Below are 18364 nucleotides of genomic sequence, written 5' to 3' on the forward strand. Positions count from 1 at the left end.
ACACTATGTTTAATTTAAACCAAAAAAATACTCTTACCGCTCTACCAAAGCGGACTGAGGAGAAGGAGGGAGATTTGAGAACAATGTACACTTTCAGCACGAGAGCGCCATGATATCATTCTTTGGCTTGCTAATATATATACTTAGAGAGACTGGGCCGGGCTGGAGGGAAGGAAACAGAAACAGGGTTCTTTGTGTCCTTATGAAACACCAAATGACTCCTTCTCCCTCCCGCCCCTCAGTAAGTCACAGGGAAGTAGTTAAGTAACATGAACCAAGAAATTAGCACAAACAGCATAGTCATTTCTGAAAACCTGGTTTAACTAAAATGCCAGCCTGTCATTTTACCTGATTTATGTGACAAGGTTTTACACATAATTCTAAATGCCACCGTACTTCTAGACCTCAGACAAAACAGAATATTAGTATTTAAAATACATGCTTTTTGCAAAGAAGGTTTTTTAAGCCAGCCAGGATTATCGTTACATTCTTTGTAATAGATGTCTGTGTTTTACATGTATATAGAAAAGAAATCACAATAGTAACTATTCCTTGACATCACAAGGGGGGGGGGGGGGTATTGGGGGTTTTGAGGGTTTTTTTAGGTTGGTTTTTGGTTTGTTTTTTGTTTGGTTTTTTTTTTTTTTTTTTTTTAAGCTCAAGCTATAAACTGGGTTGGAGTTTACTTTTAGATATTGATTTTACCTTTCACTTGCAGATCGCTTTGGCCTCCACTAAATTTTTTTGTGTTTGAACAGGGAACAGACTGGAAAGATATTTCAGGGAACATAGAAAGTGGACACCATTCAGATCATGCCAAAAGAGAAATGCTGACCTTATTTACAAGTGGAAATTATAACCTGTTGGCATATAACAGGCTGCTGTACCACTCAGGAACACTTAGGCAGCCCAAAGCCAACGTGTTGCACTTTTTACTTTTTGCTATGCTTTCCCATATACAGCATTATTAGATTAGGCAATTAAAGATACTCTAATCAATGTTCAGTTAGAAAAATCCACTGAGTTTCACAACAACTTTAGTGAATATCTGCTGTAGTTTCCACATTGAAAATTTTTCCTAGCACAAAAGAACCACCATGTTAAAAAGCTAAACAAAAAAGTCTGAAAATTTGAGACTAACAAAAAGGGAAAATGCGGGTCGCTTTTGTTCACTTTATGTTTACATTTGCCTAAGTAAAACATTGCAGTTGTATATTACCTTCCCTACTTCCTTGATAAATCTCAGACAGCTAGCAGGGTATCAGACCAGGAATACTGAGAATTCCGATAGATTTATGCTGGATTTCACTTTTTTGCCCCATGTGAGAACCTTTTATAGACTCACTTTTTCCATGCTTTTGATATTGAATTTTACTGATCTATGTTGAAGTTGTAAAACTTTTAAACGTATTATTCCTTCCCTCTAATTTCAGTCTACCTGCCTGTAAGGAGCTTACATCGTAACACTGTGGGATCTCAGCAACATCCATCTTAATGTGTTGGAAAGTGCTTACTAACCTAGAATGATAACAAGGAAAGAGCAATAAAAGTAATTGTGAAAGATTTTGTAGTGGACTCTGGCTAGTCTCCACCTGACTTTTGAGTATCCAGGGAACCAAGTGACTCCTTTCAGTTGTGTGTGCAACCTTACGGAGCGTCAGCTTCATCCAAGTACTCCTGTCCATGACTGTTGCACTAAGATTCACCTTTCTCTGATTTAAAACCAGATTGAAATACATGGAGGATGGGAACCTCCAAACCAGAACCGGGAAACAGAATATGAAAACATCAGTAGTTTTGTAAGACTGTCTGAAATGGTAATACAGTTGGAAGCACTATGAATCAGGTCCTCAGCAAGTCAGTCAGGTTCCACAGAAATACTGGCTGCTTGCGTTAGGTCTTTGTCCAATACAGTGAAGATGGGTGAAGGAGTGAAACAATATAGATCATTGTCCTGATAATCAGATAACAGAATAAAAAGAAGTGACAGCAAGATAAACTTAGGAAATTTTTGACTGGGAAACCTCTTAGGTTAGAAATTTTGAAATCCAATCATACAGTTAAAAGAATTCAGTTTACTTTTCAAAACAATATTCAATTATCATGATCAACTACGATGGTTAAGACTATGCGATCTGTATCAGTTTAACTGGCTGGGTAACAGGCTAGCTAAGGGGGAAATTTTACTCTGGTCCAATACTGGAAGAGAAACCTGAGATGGAAGAAGGTTAACTACTACTAATCAAACTTTTTTGAATGTATTCCCTTGAAGATGAGTTGAGAAATTTCAGAAGCTGAAGCGATATTGTATCAGTTAAGTTGACCTCAAATGTCTTACATAGAAAGCAATGTATTACAGCAAAACCATATCAGACTGTTACAAATATCTGTGTCAGTTAAAAAAAAAATTATAATAGAAATTCTCATTTTGTGACTTAACTGGGTCATCTTTAACTGACCTATTAACATGCTCCATGTAAAATAAAGTAGAAGGGGGCCAGTAAGTTGTCAGTTGCTAAGCCAAAAGGCCACATGCCATGTCTTTGGGCCCCCCCTGCCACACCAGAACCATTTGCATCAAGCACGCTTGTTTAAACACATCATTGCTCTAATGGCAAGATTCCAAACTGTGCCTGGGATCAAGGCTGAATTTCAGATGTGTGGAGATCAAGGATTATACCTTTATCACATTCAAAAGAAAGAAAAATTGAAAGTCAAGGGGAAGGAAAGGTTTCGGATTGGGGGCTGAACACAGCTCAGGTGGAAACCAGTTCCTTTACACAAAGCACAGGGAGTCTAATGTGTAAAACTTTAAGGCACAAACCCACTTCCTTTATATTTAGAAAGTCTTTAAAACTGTTGAGTCTTCCTTCAAATAAGACAGGAATTTATTATGGCTCTGTATTTGACAAAAAGTTATAAACACATCTCCTTATGAATAAATAATTACTCTTAACTTCACAGGAATGTTGCTGTATTTAAGACGGTCGCACGTTTAAGACGATATGAGAAAAGCCAGACTGTCAAAGGCTTTAGGTAGTAAACACAGCAGAGGAAGCAGCTCCTTTTCCCTACGCTGTATTGTGGTAGAGTTTAAAAGAACGTTTTAGTGTAAATTAAAAATTTACTTAATATTATTTCAGTTGTTTACAAAGGCAATCACAAGCTAATAACTAACAGTAAATGGCATGTTTAAGGCAATGGTTCTGGCTCTCTCTTCTGACTTTTCAGAAGTGCAAATAGGGTGGCATCGAGTTGGGGTAGGCAGAAGGCCTGTTTTGGACAGGAAAACCTAAAATGATTTAATCAGCTCTGATTTCAGCATGCAATTGTCTAAACAGAGTGTTTAAAACAACTAAAGCATTTTGGCCTCTGTCGCCATGACTGAAATACTAACTTGAAAAAACACTACAATTTTAAGGAGCCGGTACGGTGGAGGGTGGGGGTTTTTTGGTTGTTTTTTAAACCTTAAGGTAAATCCATTTCTGGCAAGTTGAAAACAAGGCACGATAGCACAACACAAAGCAGTCTGAATCGACTGACGCCGATTTATGACTTGAGGGACAGTCTATATCTGGTCTTCAGTTTAACAGTTGCTGGTTTTCGGAAAATACCTTCTGATAAATAGCTGAGTCTGAGATCTCCAGAGTTTACTAATCTTTGCCAAAGAAAATGTTTGCTGTATTTAATACTTCCTTACAGCAACAGATTCTTCTTGTTTTGCTCCGAGTTTCAAAAATTAATGACAAAAAAGGGGCAGGAGAGACGCTCCTAATCTTCCATTAAAACACACGCATCTTTTCAAAAGCTTTAGATCAGTTTTACACAGATTAGGTCTCAGTGAGACTTGCAGAATAAAATGATTTTTAAAAACTGGTTAAAAGTTATAGAAATTGTGTCTTCACCGTTTAAAAAAATCAAAATAAACAGTAAAATTTGTTTTCATATACAGCTATCCCTCAATGAAATGGCTCATTATGACAAGACAGTCACAAGAAATCACTACTGGACTTATGTAAAGAAAACAGTGTTGTTTTCAGGAAAGGTTAAATAATGGCACTGAGTATATGTTTTAATAGAACTTCATATCCAGTTTTAATTCCGAATTCCACATTTGGAGAAGATAGAAGTTTTCTCCCTTGGCTTTTGTGAGCTACCACCCACTGTCATTTTTATCTACCAACTTACATCCGTCTCCTTAAGTTGTCACTTATTCTGCAGTGCTCATGTGATAATTAATAAACTTTTTATAAAGGCAAAAATGTGGTAATTATAGCCTTTTTAATGTTTCATTGCTAAAGGAGTAAAATCACGTGGAAAATAACTTCTGTGAAAATTCATTAATTTATGCGCAAAGCATATGATTGAATTTGGACTTAGAAATGAAACTTCTAAGGCCAAGAAGGAATTAAACAGAAACATTGTAAATAGAGTCAGGCTCAAATGCTGACCTTGGTTGAGCAGTTGAAGTTTCTATTGATGTGAAGAGGAGCCACAGAAGCATAATTTTGGTCCCATGGGAACTGGGGTAGTTGTTTGATGCTACTATTTCTATTTGTGACATACAAAGAGGTCAAACGTTCAAGAAGCAGAGACAGTAAGTGATACGTTCTAGTCTAGGGTATGACAGTTACCCGTGGAGAACCAGTAAAACCTATATTATAATCCGTTCATGTATTTTGATCATAAACTAAATTTTGTATGTGTTCAGCACAAACAGCTTGAACAGGCAAACTGTTATCATATGAGAGCAAAATATTCAATCAAATTTGAGTGCACAGATCCTCAAAACCTCTTTCCTTAATTCTCTTTTACTGTAAGCAATAACATTTACAAACCAGCTTTCAGAATGATTAAGTTAGCAAATGAATTTTAAAAAATGAAGTAAAGTTAACTATTAATACTGTGCTAAATTATTAACAGCAAATTACATTTCAAAGGAAAAATTTATTACATTGTAGTTACATAAAATCTAAAAATCTCCACTTACTCGCTATATCCTGCAGTATTATTTCTTTGCTATTGCATATATAAAATAGACACACTAAATTATCATGACTATTCATAGTCTTTGGCTCCAAGACAGGTTAATAAATATTTCAAGGACCTAACTGTTACAGATAAATGTCTCATTGTTTTATCCATTCTCCACCAGAAAAAAAAATATTATTGATAAATTTTGTTTTTTGAAAGAGAAATCAATTCCTTTTGACTCACACAGATGCAGCTGAAGTTTTGTTTTGTTTTCTTTTAAAATTAGAACATAACATCTCAAGATAGAATCTTGAAAAATCAGTGTAAAAAAAATTCCCCATAACATAACTTAGAACAAAGAATATCTCAAGTGGACAGTTGACTTTTTTAACCTAAGATATAAATAATATGATATACCATGTAATTCTGTAAATTGATTAACAATGCGGTTAATCAACATAACAGAAATAGCGAGGAATTACGTGTTCCTCTCCGCTCAAAACAAACCCTGTAGGCAGCAAACCTAGGTGAGATGAATCCATACCACAGATTCTAAAAACAATATTCATTTTTTAAGAGAACAAAACCCAAAAATAAAATCTCAACTTCCCCCTAGTCTCTTTAGGAAGAGTGGGCATCTCCCAACTTCTACTAGAAAAAAAAAAAAAACGTAGTGGAACAGACTGGTTGATAAATTCATTGGTATGCAAGTCATGAATACTCTCATTAAAATACAATGTTCTATATTTCAACGTGATAAAGAGGATTTAGAAATAGAGCATTTACTACATTTGTACTGGTTGGAACTAGGAGGCAGCACAGAGGACAAACTCATCAATAAACACATGAGATAAAATCCTGCTGCCTTTTTTTTGAAAAAACTTTTTTTTTGAAAGTACGTGAAAAGTACTTTACACGCATCTTGCATGTTGCCACAGAGGTGCAGTGAAGCTTAATTTCAAAATAAAATGCTGTAGATATAAACAGTTTTAGTGAATAACATGAACGCATACAAAGTGTAACTGGATGCAACAGGAGGAAAAAACATTGCTTTCACTCTGCTAAGAGAACGGCAAAGAAATAAAACACTTTTTAAAATGCACTTTAACTTTTTCCTGTTATTTCAGGAATGGAAAGGCCAAACCACATTGTATGAAATATTTAAAAAGCCTACATACCATTTTTGTTAAACCATGGCCAGTTCAATTCTATGTAGAACCATCATTCCTGAGTCAAGATATAAAGCTCAGTTGGAAAGTCTCATGTAAGCTACAAGTTCTTTAAGAATACTACCCTAAAGCTAAGGAATACTGCAATAGATAATCAATACACTTTTATGCCTGAATCCTAAATGTTCAATGTGAATCTCTGATGACCAGTGCAGAAACTTCCGTTTACTGACACCACCACAACATTTATCGTCACTTCTCCGGATGGTAGCAGGAGTTATGCCGATAGCGTAAAAGTATACTGTACACAAAGCATATCACAGCAAAGAATCAGTGTTGTTTTTTCTTTTTCATTAGCATTGTATACTAATTATCTAAAGATAAAGTGAAGAGTATCGACTTTAATTCACCCCATAAAATATTGCAGCATTGTCCTGTAAAAGATAGATGCGCTCACCTTGACTGTGTCAACTATTATTTACTGTCGTACAAGACCTTTTCACCCCACCAGGAAGAAGTTTAAACAAGAAGATGCAAAGCTTTGTGTTATCCTCCTCAAAAAGCAACATCACAAATAGCTGCATTTCTAGTTCTAAAGCATCAGGCTTACAGGTTCCAAAATACGAGCTTAACTGCTGTCTCATCTTTAATGTAAAATCTATTAATGTCTCGGAAGTGTAAAATGGATTCTTACAGAATTATTAATCCATGAAAAGAACCACAACAAGAAAATAACTGAACAGAAAGGGAATACTTTCCCCTATTAACACTTTCAGTATAATCTTATGGGACCCAGTCTGCAGTTCTCAGTAATAAAGGTTTTTTCATTTTGCAAAGTAATTTTTGTCTGTAGACTAATGGTGGAGTGGATTAGCAGTCTATCTGTGCTCGCGGATATGCAGATGTTCATCCAGTACTTTTCATATAAAAGGAGTCAGAGGAGCAGGAAAAGAAAAAAAAAAGGAGGAGAGATCAAACAGGAGCTGAGTCACATAATTTGGTCTATTTTTATTCTCAGCATTTGGGCGGGGAGGGGGGGAAGCCTGAAACAGTGAGCTATTCATCTAGCATTTTTATTCATCTTTATTTACCTGTAAAGTATTGAGAATTTTTTTGTGTAATTAGTTACCACAGAGAAAACGCTGCTGACACCGGGGTGCAGGGTGATTTTACCTTGGTACATGCTTGACAGAGAGCAAACTGTCACCCAGGGAAGTCTCCCTTTGCGGTCCTCAGCTCTTGCAGGCACCGGCTGCATTAAGCGCACACCAAAGGCTTCCTAAGCCTGAATCACATCGCTGAGGAAGTCAGTTGAATTTTTGGGTGATGCTTTTAAAGATATTACATGTATAGCTTCAGAATACCCTACCCTGCCCTCCTGTTCTGAGCCACCTCCCAAGGGAGATTTCTCTTTCCACCAAACACAGGGAACCTTATATTGTTATAACTCAGGACTCTAGGAGCCTAAATTACAAATACCTTGGCAGGAAATTACTGCAGGTGTATTAGTCATTCCAAGAACTTCTTGAAGACGCATTACATCCTAGAAAAGCACAATATAATTTGCTAGAGATTTTTCAAGCACTCAAGTGGACTTCTCATTGAGCGATATTGCATAGAGGGAGACACTGGGAATTAAAGATGACACTATACTTAATTGTTCACAGAAGGAGGTCACTAAAGCAAACAGGTCTAAGCTAGTGAGAAAAACTGCTAAGCTACTGCATAGCCTGTCAGTTCCACTGAACCAGAGTATTGCACGGGAGATACGTTCTATCAAAAAGTTTTCAACCAAGACAAATGAGAACACCATTAGAATGAAAGAAAAAAGGGGTAACTCCATCACTTTTTCATTAAATTAGCATCTAAGAATTTGACTTAAACAGCTTTTTTTTCGTGACGTTAACAATGAATCCTTCCAAAGCATCTTTGCTCACAATATGCATTCCAAACTATCCCCAACACACATAAGTTTAAGACACTAAATTAACATGGACGCCCATGCAAAAGAAGCAAATGGAGGAAAAAATATAGGAAATTAAATCGAGATGGGGGGATGGGGGAAGAATATTTAATTCCTAGCACTTTATGGATTTGGCTAACCCTCAGTGAAAAATCTGTCAATCATTTAACTAGAAACGTCAAGTCTTCACAGAACCAGGTAGTGGAACTGTAGCTGCTCTCGTGGTCGGCACCGACACAGCATCATCAAGTATAAAGTAAACAGAGAGAGATGTCCATGGGCTTCTCGCTCAACGAAGGCCGCTAGGTCTGAATAAGAAAGGCTCGAGGCAGGAACAGGAGAAAAATTAAAGCAAAAAAGGGAGAAGGAGGAGGGAAAGTGTAAGACTGAGAACAAGCAAGCTGCAAGTTCAGCTGGGGGAGGGCAGGGGTCTGCCTAATGTCACTCAACAGATTAATGGCAGGGTAAAGAAGAAAACAGATTGTCTGAGCGTCCTATAGGCAGCACTGGACTCCAGTCACCCACTGACATGTTCAGTATCATATGTTTGTCCAAGAGGTTTCGAGTGCTGTGGACTGAATTTTACTGGGTTTTTAAGGACTTTTTTTCAGAACAAAAACCAAAACCTGAGAAGGTTGGGAAGAATTCCACCTTCACTAGCGCAAGTAAGACCGAAACGTGCCAACTACTCTGTGAGCATAAAGCAGTTGGAGAGGAATTGACACATAGTAAAAAAAGCGTCCAGCCCCCCCGCTGCTGGAAGGTCTCCAGAAACACCTTACACCTGGGACATAAATTAGTCTGGACTTTAGACATGCCTTTCCCTGGGTCTTTTGCAGTCCAGAGCTGAGAATTAGTCTGTTTGTCTATGAGCATGAGGAGACCGAGATTAGAAGCCCAGAGAAGCAGCCGATGACTGCCACTGCCCTGAGGTCCACGACGCGTTTTCAGAATTCACTCGCAAGACGGCTCTCAGGCATCCCGCTGCACGTCCTTTGGAATTAATTCAAAACTCCTACCTATGTTTTTGGCATTTTAAACATCCCTGACAGGTATTTGATGTGGATAAAGCTCTAAGGAAAGAATTTCAGTGCTAAAAAAGTAAACTATTTTGTAGACTAGAAGTGAACAGGCCTGGGAAAAGCAGAACTGTTAAAAAGCTTGGAATAAGGAAGACAATAAAAGCCAAGTAAATGATGCTGAATTAAAAACAGAAAAAAACAGAAGCACACCAAGCAAAGGCTATGACTATGACTTAATGCATTTGGACCGGAAAAGCAGAACAAGACATTTGAGTCTTGAGAATTGTATAATCAGTCTGCTTTCTGTTCTTCCTTATTGCCAGTTCTTAGGTAGTATATCCCTACTACCTGGATGGTCTGGAGTAAAGCACGCTTCCATATTTACACACGAGTACATTTTTATCACCAGAAAGAGCTAATATCATACACTGACTGTCTACAAAGTGTCTATATACACATATGACACACATATAGACATACACACACATTTTGATAGTGAATCCCAAAATAAAGTTTCTACACAGGTGCTGTAGCAGGCAAAAAATGCCTTTCATTTCCTGGGATTTAGAGGAAGTTAATATGAAACAAACATTTTATTATTACTACAGCAAAATAATGCTAAGTGATATTAATGATTAAAAGTCTAAGGTCAAAAAGTATAAGAGCAACCACATGCTTATCATCTCATCTGCAAGGTAGAGAACACCTGTAAGTTTATAGGAAAAATTACAGGTTTTAAAGCCAGAATCCCTTACATCATCTAATCTGACTCCAGCTGCACAACGAAATAATTTTTCCACGGTGCAGAACCCAATGATTTGAATGTCATTATGGGCACAGACCAACAGGACAGATCTTTCTGAGAGAAGCTTGCTAATTTGTGGAAAGTGTGCGTCCTTCTGTATATACGATGTAATAACACAAGAGAACTTGAAATAAGAATATTTGCCACTGAACTTGTTAAAAAAAAAAATTACCTTTTTTTAAGGCCTGACTGACATTTCTTACTATAAAAATCTCTATTAATCTAAATAATTCCTTTACTGCCTTCTTCAAGAAGTAAGCACTTCAAACCCTGTGACTCTTTTTTCCAATTTTTATGCATTTGTACAAGGTAAGTTTTCATGACTTGCTATTCTTTATTTTTAAAAATAGCCTTATTAATTCAGTTCTACTTTGAAAGATTCAGGCTGGTTCCCTAAACCACTTTGTGGCATAAGGGGATGATCTAAGAGTGAATAGGCAAATAATTGAATGTATAGGGCACACATATAGAGATAACGCTAACTCTAAACCAGTGTCTCAGCTATAAATAAACTAGTAATTTCATTTCCTTCAAGTTAGTAACATAATCCGTTATTGTAAAACAAGTCTTCCGTCATTTTTGCATAAGTGGAATTAGACTCTCATTCCTATAAGGCAGGAAGGAACACAAATTCCCCAGAAGTTAAATTTTTACTGAAAATAATTTTTTAGCATGTAAGCCACCACAGCATTACGGTAATCATGTTCAGTTTATGCATTATGAAACTTCTTCATGCAAAAAGAACTACTTTTGCGACGTGCGTTTTTACCAGCAGACTTAAGTATCTTAATGTTTACATGGATTTTCATCATTTCCATTACTTCACGGATATCCATGGTTTATTTTCATCTCAAATTTAAACATTTTTCTATGTTAAAAAAAATAGTAATCTTTATTTAAGTGGGACCGTTACCTTAAGAAGTTACTATGATACAAGAGAAATTTTGAAGGACCACCTCCCCTGCATTTTGCTACATATTCCAAAGTGGGTCTTTTTCCTTAAAATTACTTTAGATTGACATGTGTGATTTTTTGGTATTAATTCTATGATCTGCCAGGTTTTATTTCTCTTTGCCATTCCTTTGTTACTTGTTTCATATACAGACATAAATTAAGAAAAAGAGGGACTTGGACACTTTTTCTTCTTTTTTTTTTTTTTTTTTTTTAACAGAGCTCATAGAACTAGAATAAAACAAATTTGTTATGCATATAATACAATTAAATATTTTCTGAAAAAAAAAATCTTAACCATCAATTAACAGGTGTTAACTCCAATTTAAACTTAGCACTTGCAATGTTTTATCATAGGGCATACTTGTAACAGCACTGAAACTAGATAGGTTTTAAGTCCTATATAGGTTACTGGAGAAAGCCAATAGAGACAGTAATGGGTATACTAAGCCAACTTAAAACAATAAAACTTTCAATCTCAATTCAACAGGAACATGTTGGGTTATAAACAAGTGGTATATATCTGGCTGTGTCATGCTGTGTAAAGAACATATAATGTAGGTGGAACTATCTCAGCAGTATCTAATACGGTGCCAAATATCAACAAAATTAAGTCAGCTATGCATCTCAAATGTGTTTTCTCACAAGTGTCCAAAGGATTCCAAAGAAAGGCTAAAAAATCTACTTATGTACACAATAAGAGTGTGTAGAATGAAGACTAAAAACTTACTGTGATCCAGTGAAGCATTCCAAAATGAGGTTCAAACTAACCAAAACCAAAGACAACTGATTTTTAAAACCTAGGAATATGGGCTTGGTCCCACTGAAGTTGATAGCAAGTGTTGTAGGAATGATCTCTAATACTGTAGTTTAATGTCTAAATCTGTTATTTTTTGGAACAATTCAACTTGGAATGCAGTAGCGTGATATGAAAAGGGTGTTTTGTTTGCAAACTTGGAATGAAATCTGACTTGGACTAGATTGCACAATAAAGAAGCCAGCAAAAGGGAATTTGACACTCACCATTCTGGCAGAAAAAACTTAGTTTATCAAAACTAGAAGATTAAAAATACTTTGATATTGTTATTTGAAATTAAAATCAAAAGGAAGAAAACAGAAGTGTTGAACTGTGCCAGATTACTGGGATCTTTGGTTAATGAACATTACCTTTTTCAAAGTTGTTTGAAGCTAGTAATAAAGCTAGTACAGAATTTCAAGTGTCTCACTGGCTATGAAGCATAAAAACTATTAATCCTTTATACTAGCTTGGTTAAATTTCAAACTCTCTGTGACAAATCCTGTATTTCTTCTTCTTTTGGAGTTATTACTGAATTAATTGAGGGTTCTCAATCCTTATTCAACACAATGCTTAAACATGTTCTCAACCTTATACCCACGAGAAAACCTAAATCCTTATCTAAATTTGACTTTGTTGTAAGTTAAGCATAAGTTTATGACAGAGCGAGCACTCTGGTCTTTTGTTGAACTAGGAACTTGACTTGTACAGATGAGTCGTCCCTCTGACTTCTTTTATTCTCACAAGTACTAAATCCTCAGTTTTATCAGGTCATGGTTGTATTCCTTCAGCAAAATAGGGATAACAGTTATTTGAGAGGAAGAGCTATCCATTACTCAAGGATAGTACATGTGGAGAGGAAAACGGAAAAAAGCATAGCATGAAACAGATTCTTAACCTATTAGTACAGAATACTACGATTATCATATTTTAATTATTATTACCATAAGCATATATAGAGAAGATTAAGAGGATCAAAATTAAGTTTGGATAGTATATTTGTGCTAAATTCAGCCAGATACTATCAAATATTTATATTAAGGATTAACTTTGTGCTATGGGGGTTAACACACTGCATATGAAATCTGAAATACAGCACTGGGTTTGGAAATATCTGTTGATCAAATGAAGTACTATGGACATTAATGTTTTGCTCACCCTACTTTACCAATATGTCTTAGTCATGACTTGCCAATTCAATGATCATGAAGTCTTTGATCTGTTTCCTGACCTAGCAGTCAAAGCAAATGGAAGAATGGCTGTTTAAATGAAGTGGATGTTCTTTCAAACTGAACTGAGAGGAAATCATCGTGTCTGTTTGCGAAGACTTTTGGTTGCCATTGATCAAGACAGAGCAAATTCAGTGACCTAAATGTAGAAGGGTCTAGCACATGCTAATAATTCCTTCAGTCAGTTAACCCACTGTAGTTTATTCCCCGACAGCATCATAGAAACATGCTGTTTAATAAGAAAATATTTTCTCCTGTTGATCAGTGATATCATTTGCAAAGTGGAAGATAGCACATACTAGCAATTCACTACAAAATAAAATATAAAACCTTTACCCTAATAAAGAGGATCTTCTCTCCAACTCTGTATCTTCCTTGTGAAAGACGCTCCACACAGAACTTATTAGGACATTTACAAGGTGGATCTTCAGAAATATGTTTAACCTGAAAAACACGGAAATTATTAATAGAAGCTGTTTAAAAAACCATGTATAGCAAAAAATCCAGCAAAAAAGACATTTGCCGTAACACAGTATGACTAATCTAAGTCTTCGTTGTTATTCTTCATTAATATTTCTGTAATCCCAGGCAATGGCGTTTCCATCAAACTTTTGTAGATGTGTTCTCAGTATTTTACGGTGAATCAGCTCTACTGTCAAAGTGCTAAAATAACTGACAGGCAAAACAAAGATGTCATAATGATGTATTTTCTCTTCTAAATAAATGTAGTAAATACAGAAACATCTTGCTTATCAATAAAAGACCCTTCCCAATACCTTCACTTGGCATTTTCAAATAGTGCGTTTACACCTTAAAAAAAAAGTATACAGAGAATACTGTGACATAATCACAAATCCATGCCAAGGTGCTCCCCAATATTGCGAACTACCCTTTGATGATGTCCACCTGAGGGCATTAGTGCAATCACAGGTTATTTAAAGGGGCCTCATTGCCAGTTTTCTTGGATGAATGCTGACCTAGTGTGTCAACAAAGCAAAATGCTGGGGGAACTTCCTAGAGGTTCTGTCCACTTCGAACAATATTCCAAAGACCTTTTCAAATCCAGTTTGTAAACCAAAGCCTGTAAAAATGGTGTGAGGACTGGGAAAGAATATTCTCAGAATAGCTAACAAATCAAAGTCTTAAACTCTTTCAGAAAAAAATCCAAACAAACACGGCAAAGCCATGGCACTCTGACAGGTGTTTTGGTTATCTTCAATAAATGAACAAGAAAGACTCCTGAAGAACAACAAATGTTTTTCAGATCTGCTTTTAGAATAAAGTTACAGTATGTTAAATAAACTAGAAAGAAATTAAAAGTTAACCATACCATATTTCTACCCTAGAATGGGGAGCAAAAATGCTTTTGAAATTAGCTCTGTTGACCAACTTAAAGGCTTCCCAATTATTTCTGAAATCGTTCAAGGTTGTTATCTGAATAACTTTTTTGCGTCACGGAATAATTTTTTATAATTATTATCTTTTTTTTCTAAATAAGGGAATGATATTTTTGTGAAAAATTTCATTTTAAAATAGCACTTATCAGAGGAACTCTACATATATTTTACTTGAGACACATTTTTTGTATGTATCAGATGAGTTGTCCTTAGTTTGAATGTACAATCACTGAATTATTTTAAGATTAATTATTCCATTGTTTTTTATGACTGTTAGCCTCCATTTCTGGAGAATCAAACCATTTAGATAGATAGTGTACAACAGGAATAACTCATATGAAGTCAGTGGTAGATGACTTAAATCCAAGTGCAGGTTGCCGAGGATGCAAAAGGTGTATTCTTGGAATGTGGTACCAAGACTGGGATTGTGCTCAGAGGACTATTTGGCAACGGCCCTCTGGACGTTGCCCAATAATCAGTGATTTCTGACATAATAACCTATGGCAGTTATCACCTCTGGAGACATTCTGAAATTAGAAGCTGAAAAAGGACAGCATGAATTATGCCTAAATAGCCGCATCTACTAGGGTTCATCTAAGCAAGCAAAAACCCAGAATAGCCAGACATTACAGTTTCAAGGTTGTTCTCAACTGTGTAAGCAAAACAGAGCCCTCATAGTTCTGTGGAGAATGAAAGCCAACAGATTTATGCTGGTGTAAAACAGAGGATAATGAGACCTTCACTGCTGATCCTGCTATTGAAGGCTTCCATTACCTTACTATCCCAAAGGACACAGAACTATTATTGAGTGGAATTTGGAAATCAAATAAGGAAGCAGAGGGAAGAATTATATCCTATTTTATTTTGTGTCTGGACTATATGAGCACTGCTGCTATTTTATGGTGTGAGTGTCTGGGGCAGTGTGGGTCAGGAATCTAGCTGGATGAATTCCATTCTGATTCTCTCCCTACTACTTTCTAAATTAAAGGAGGTGGTTGGAGACAACCTTCATGCTCTCTCTTCTGTTCCCACAAGATACGCAATCACCACCCTCCTTCCACACATAACTGTTCTTTCTTAATTCTGTTGAAACATAAATGAGTGGTTTTGCAAAGCTAGGAAAGAAATACAAAATGTAAAAAACCTTAAATGCAATTATTTGCATCAAATAATACAAAGTATTTCAATAAAATGAATGAACGTTATATCCCATCTGCTCTTTGTAACAAAAAAAGTGGCACATGGATTTTTCAAGAAGTGCTTTGTAACTCCCAGGTGGCACATCTACCTTGTAATATAGCGGTTACTATAGTAACTCCTTCTTTTTATAGAATATATTTGTACTTTTCAAGTTTAACCTCTTCATCGTCTCAAAATGTGTCCTTTTCATCTGATTCCAGCTGTTTCAAATGAACTCCTCTAGGGTTTGCAACAGAGAAATGAACACCACAGTACAGTGCAAAGAGTTTAATGAAATTCAAAGCAAGATACTTTCTTTCTAATAATGAGGAGAAAACGCTTGCTTTTTTACTACACGATAAACATGCACAACAGCAGCATAAAAATTAGGCTGAGATAACTTGTGTTTGTTAACAATCTCTACAAGTTATTATGGGCCAAATCTCCTAGTCCTGACTCAGTCCTTTCTCAGACAAAACACTAAGTGGGAGCTGATGAATAAAAAGCGAACAGAAAAAGAAAGCACAGTAATAAGAAGAGAACTTGGCCCTAAACACAAAGCTAGGCTAAACTGCAGATCTCCTACACAGTGAGACATTTTTTCCAAACTTCAGGCATAAATAATTGTGGTCAAAAATAAATTAACTCTATCCATCTGCAAATCTTTAGAATACAGTCAGATGTTAAACTCGGGCTTCTGTGTGCTTTGCAAGTAAGTGCATACCAGAATGGGTCAGATAGGAAAAACCTTCCTCCCTCAACTTACAGCATCATCCAACAGTTTCCCTGTGCTCTTTTTCCCAGGAGACTTTGTTGGTGATGGTGAAGGAGACGGGAGGGGGGCTGAAAGTGTTTCCTCTTGTTCAATCTCTTTTTCCAACTTTATTAATCCAGGAGGCTCCACCCCAAACCTTTTGGAAAGATGCAAACAAATTAGAGTCCTTATACAGTATTACATATTTTAAAACAAAACAGTCGCAAGAATTTATACTTTCTGTATTGCACTATTATACAATAATGGAATGCTACATACATTAGTAAACGTATAAAATACATCAATCATTAATGCCCTCATTCCAAATTATTACAAAAAATGAATTTAGATGGAATCTCTCAGTGGATGAAATTTACAGGAAATACAGGGTTTTTTTCCAACTTCTCTGTCTGATAACATATATGTTGGTGAACGACTAACATATGAACAACACTAGGCCTCAAAAATTGCTATACCATGCAGGACAGATTCAAGTTCAGCACATTCACTTTTTTTTTTTTTTTTTTCTTATTTTCTAAATAACATCCTTTCAAATAACATGACAACTTTTGTTTTGTGTCAGTATTTTTTCAAAGAAACCCAGATGAAAAGGGATTAAAGGTTATCCTGGTCTCAACTATTGTACTGAATTTATAGATAAATAAATTGAGACATGGCCAATTATTTTTTCAGAAGTGGCTAATGCTTCTTCTAACCGATTTTTGACATCCAACTTCAGATCTCTGTTTCCAGTGGCAAAACAGTTGTAGCTCCAACTAAAACAAAATACACGCAACTTTGACAAGGAGCACGTCAAACAGAGCACTTGGAGAGCGAAGCTCTTGAAAACAATGACTGCTTTTAAAGCTTTATGGCAAGTGATGTCAGTATCTCACAGCAAGCAGCAGAGCTTGGACAGATGTCAGAAGTGTAAAAGCCCATCCCATTTTCCTGATCACTGATAATTCCCCTCTGTTTTTTTTCTTTGCCAACACCGAACAAAACCCAGAAAAAGAGAAAGATTTCATTTTTCAGAGAAGGACTTCAGCTTGGAAACGTTATCATGCCAGGTAGGTTTCTCATAGCAAACTACTTGCATAAATGAAACCATATTTTCTTTTGTAGTAGCCCAGATGCAGAGTTATGCTGACTTATCTAGGCAAAGATCTGGATACTAAAATATTGAGCAGTAACAGATATATTATGCAAAGCTAAGCTAAATATCATAATAATGTTAAAAGTGTACAGAGAGAGGGCATAAGCACGTATACTGTCTTTTGTATTTTTATGATAACTTTTAATTTAGTCACACCACTGCCTAGAAAGTTAATTTAAAGAAAACCAAGAACCAAATCTGCACTTGTATTGGCTTCTAACTGGTGCAGTCTGCCTAATGAAAAGTCATCCAACATTGAAGCAAGCACTTATATACAATCCATTTACTTCCTGTCTGTCTGCAGATGCCGACAGGCTGTAAATCATTAAATTCCCACGGGGCTCTAAGCCTACACCTGCATGCAGTCTTACTCATCAAATAAAACTCTTCCACTCTAAGCAACGCCGCCTCTTTGCTTCCGCTGCTTTTCATAATCCCCAATTTTTGTCATTGTGACAGACTTTTAAAGTTCTGTGTATTTCCAGTATTTTTAATTCCTCTGGTGATGAGTTGAAAAACAAAACAAATGAGCAAACATATAAAAAGTTTTTTCCACATATCTTATCAACCTGAAGCAAAGTTGCTGGAAAGCTGAAATGGTAAAAAACACATCTTTTCTGGGAGGGGCAGAGGTGCAAATTCTAGTCTGGAAGGTATGCTGAGAATTTCCTTTTCTGCTTACTTCTAGCCCGCCTTCACATAGCTACAAATGAAGCAGCGTTGGACTGTAACATGATCTCCAATAGGCTTCTTAGAGCACCACTTCCCATTTCTACCAAGGAAAAATTGAATACAATAGCAGAAAGACCTTGAAATCGCTCAACAGTAATTTTAAAAGACCTGTGGGGGTTGTTTAACCCCTCAGAGTTTCATAGTTACCCAAGAACTTCATTCTTTCTGCAGAAAAGATAGTTTAGCTGTTTTCCATTGTATAATCTCTCTTTAAACACACACACAGACAGCACATAT

General features: G+C 36.1%; 1 protein-coding gene across 1 annotated transcript in view; it reads right to left on the reverse strand.

Moving 5' to 3' along the window:
* Nucleotides 1–18364, reverse strand: part of GAS2 (growth arrest specific 2) — an 87270-nt gene that overhangs the window by 25358 nt on the left and 43548 nt on the right. Inside the window, exons 5-6 of the mRNA XM_074149791.1 lie at nt 16252–16396; nt 13246–13353 (exon numbers count right to left, since the gene is read on the reverse strand). Of these exons, the coding sequence (XP_074005892.1) occupies nt 13246–13353; nt 16252–16396 (253 nt within the window). The remainder of the gene's footprint in view (nt 1–13245; nt 13354–16251; nt 16397–18364) is intronic.

The sequence above is a fragment of the Numenius arquata genome, chromosome 6, assembly GCF_964106895.1.
Source record: "Numenius arquata chromosome 6, bNumArq3.hap1.1, whole genome shotgun sequence".
In the NCBI taxonomy this organism is placed as follows: Eukaryota; Metazoa; Chordata; class Aves; order Charadriiformes; family Scolopacidae; genus Numenius; species Numenius arquata.